Source organism: Bison bison, unplaced genomic scaffold (assembly GCF_000754665.1).
Source record: "Bison bison bison isolate TAMUID 2011002044 unplaced genomic scaffold, Bison_UMD1.0 scf7180017864068, whole genome shotgun sequence".
NCBI classification, from domain to species: Eukaryota; Metazoa; Chordata; class Mammalia; order Artiodactyla; family Bovidae; genus Bison; species Bison bison.
Genome location: NW_011494640.1, coordinates 3,544,151 through 3,547,157, shown reverse-complemented (window position 1 = coordinate 3,547,157; position 3,007 = coordinate 3,544,151). Strand labels below are relative to the sequence as shown.

The 3,007-nt window shown below is 63.6% G+C and overlaps 1 protein-coding gene across 1 annotated transcript in view; it reads left to right on the top strand.

Annotated features, from left to right (window-relative positions):
* DIS3L2 (DIS3 like 3'-5' exoribonuclease 2) overlaps nucleotides 1–3,007 on the top strand; it is a 347,038-nt gene that overhangs the window by 341,316 nt on the left and 2,715 nt on the right. The window contains exons 17-18 of the mRNA XM_010837096.1: nucleotides 2,239–2,386; nucleotides 2,716–2,851. Coding sequence (XP_010835398.1) covers nucleotides 2,239–2,386; nucleotides 2,716–2,851 — 284 coding nt within the window. The remainder of the gene's footprint in view (nucleotides 1–2,238; nucleotides 2,387–2,715; nucleotides 2,852–3,007) is intronic.

Here is a 3,007-nt window from a genome sequence, read left to right as displayed (position 1 = left end):
CGCCGGACCCCCCCCGGCGCCACCCCCAGCCATAACCCTGCCCCCACTCACAAATGTCTGCCCCACACCGGGCACCATAAAGCACCCCCCACCACCAATGGAGAGGGAGGGCGTGCATCTCTGGCCACTGGGCTTGACACCACAAACGAGGCCAGTGGGGACCCCATTTCCTCCACCAGCCTCTGGAAGCCACTCACCCTCAAGGTGAACCCAGCCCTGAAGCTCCAAGGGAAGGGGTCCCGTCCTCAGTCACCCAGAGCCTGACAAAGACCAGACTCACCCTGGCCTCGCCTGCAGTGACCTCAGAGACCAGCCTCGGCCTGGGATCTGATCTCAGGGAGGGACCAGAGAGACCAGGGTGCCTGGTCCTCTGTCTCTGCCCCATTTCTGGGTCCTCATCCATCTCACCCTGCGCAGAGACACCCCCACTGCCCAGGAAGGGGGCCAGGGCCCTCCGTCCTCCTCACCCAGCTCATCTGGGGACCTGGGCCACTGCTGATGACAAAGGCCAAACGTGGCTCTCGGGGGAGGCGGCTCCCACCTCCCTCGTTGACTCACCCCAGACGTAACCAGGGCCCAGGGGGACCAGAAGGGAAGCGGAGCTGGGCAGCAGGGCAGGTCTGCTCCAGCTGCGTCCTGGCTTCCAGGACCTTCGATCACAGAGTAAGTGGAGCTGGCTGTGCGTTTGTCCCAACACACAGGAGGGTATGAGAGTGTGAGGGTGTGAGTGTGAGGCAAGGGAGGGAGCGAGTGAATACACGTGGGTGTGACTGAGTTCCTGGCCGAGAAGCCTGGTCACTGGCTCCCGGGCATCATGGCGTCTCCAGGGACCGTGGCCCAGGCTATCAGCACAGCTGCACCATGGGAGCCGGGCTGTTTGCTGTTTCCCCACCGACACTCAGTGTCTCCCCCTGAGCCTCAGTCCTAACTCCTGCCCTACAGGAGGCCCTTCTGACCTCAGCACTCAGGGTCTTGGTCTCAAGACAAGTTGTTAGAGACAAAAAGGGCCAAGGTTGGGAGGCTGACCAACTGCTGCCTCCCTTGGCTAACGAAAGGTCAAGCCTTGGGGGCACAGGGGTGCCAGGGTGCAGGCGTGGCCGTCAGCAGGTCAGGAGTCAGGGCCAGAGGGCTGGAGGTTGGTGAGTCATGACCCAAGTCAGGGCCAGGGCCAGAGAGGACAAGCCAGGCACCTGTTTTGCTCTGGGTAGGGGCATCCTGGACCTTCTCTCCTACCTTGCACTCTGGCCACATGGGGCCATCGGGCTTGTGTCCTGATGAAGGACACTTCTGGCCCCTGGCCCGGCATGGCCATGGTTTCCCGCATAGCCACCTCCAGCCCCGTCCTAGGGAGGAGCAACCAGAACTGTTCCTTCCTCCTGGGTCCTGGCAGTAACAGCCCCTAAAACCCAGCAGTGAGCTCCTGTGCACGAGGATGGGTCCAGCTCCTCCCTGAAGTCCTCTGACTTCAGCCCGTGGTCCCCCTGTCCTTCTCCCCACCTCCCCGAGGGCTTGCACAGCTGCTCCCCCAGGACTCTGAGAGAGGAGGCCTTTCAACATCTTAAGGGTTCCTAGCAAGAAGCACTGGAGAAGGCAATGGCACCCCGCTCCAGTACTCTTGCCTGGAAAATCCCATGGACGGAGGAGCCTGGTGGGCTGCAGTCCATGGGGTCACTAAGAGTCGGACACGACTGAGCAACTTCACTTTCACTTTTCACTTTCATGCATTGGAGAAGGAAATGGCAACCCACTCCAGTGTTCTTTCCTGGAGAATCCCAGGGATGGGGGAGCCTGGTGGGCTGTCGTCTATGGGGTCACACAGAGTCCAACACGACTGACGTGACTTAGCAACAGCAGCAGCAAGAAGCACACATCCTTCCCCCGCCACCCCCCACCCCAGTGACTCCACTTCCAATCCCCAGCAGAGGGGTCTAGGTAAGCCCCACACTGGGCCTCAGCAGGAGAGGGGTGAGGGCCCCCATGACTCCAGTCAGCCCCATGGCAACCCCAAGGATAACCACCACCACTCCACCCCCACCCCCAGCCCCCTGCCTCACATGGAACAGTCCCTGGTCTCTGCAGGCCTCCCCAGCTTTGTTCAGCTGTCCACAGCCTGGCAGGTGGGCCCATGCCGCCAGCACCCCTCCTGGTGAGTCTCCCAGGCTTGCAGAGTATACTGGGCCCCAACCTGGTCCGGCCCAGCCCTGAGGTTTCCCCCCCGTTTCTCCCCCCACCCCCCAGATGGCTGTGTACTTCTGCTCAGGAGCTCTGCGGGACCCAGCCCAGTTCCGCCACTACGCCCTCAACGTGCCGCTCTACACGCACTTCACCTCCCCGATCCGCCGTTTCGCGGATGTCCTGGTTCACCGCCTTCTGGCCAGTGCGCTGGGTAAGGGGGCAGCCAGGGGGGCCGATGCCAGCCATGCCCAGAGTGGGTGCCTGGCGGCTAGAGACCACATGCCATCCCTGGGGAGGCCTTGCTGGGTGGGGTGGGCACCCTGAGCCGCAGGGCAGCCTGTGCCCAGAACCTCTCCCTATGAGCACATGCTCGGGGCCCCAGGGCCTTGACCGTGGCCACACCCCGTTCTTGGCCCTCCTGAGCCCAGCACAGGCAGGCCTCACTCCGCCTGGGCCAGTGGCACTGTGCTGCTGCTCCCCGCGCCTTGACTGGTGCACAGAGGGCGCCCTCCCGTCAACCCCAGACCATGCTCTGTCCAGGCTACCGGGAGCTTCCAGACGTGGAGCCCGACTCCCTGCAGAAGCAGGCCGACCACTGCAATGACCGCCGCATGGCATCCAAGCGCGTGCAGGAGCTCAGCACCGGCCTCTTCTTCGCCATTCTGGTCAGGGTGAGGCCACCAGCTGTCCCCGCCCCTTTCCCTCCCTGCGCCCCACCACCCCGCCTGGCACCTACACAAGGAGTCCCCCTGGGAGTCCGGGCCCTTTAGCAGCTGGGGTGGACCCCAGGGAAACGCCACATTCCTTGGCCGAGCCCTGGCTGGAGCCCTGC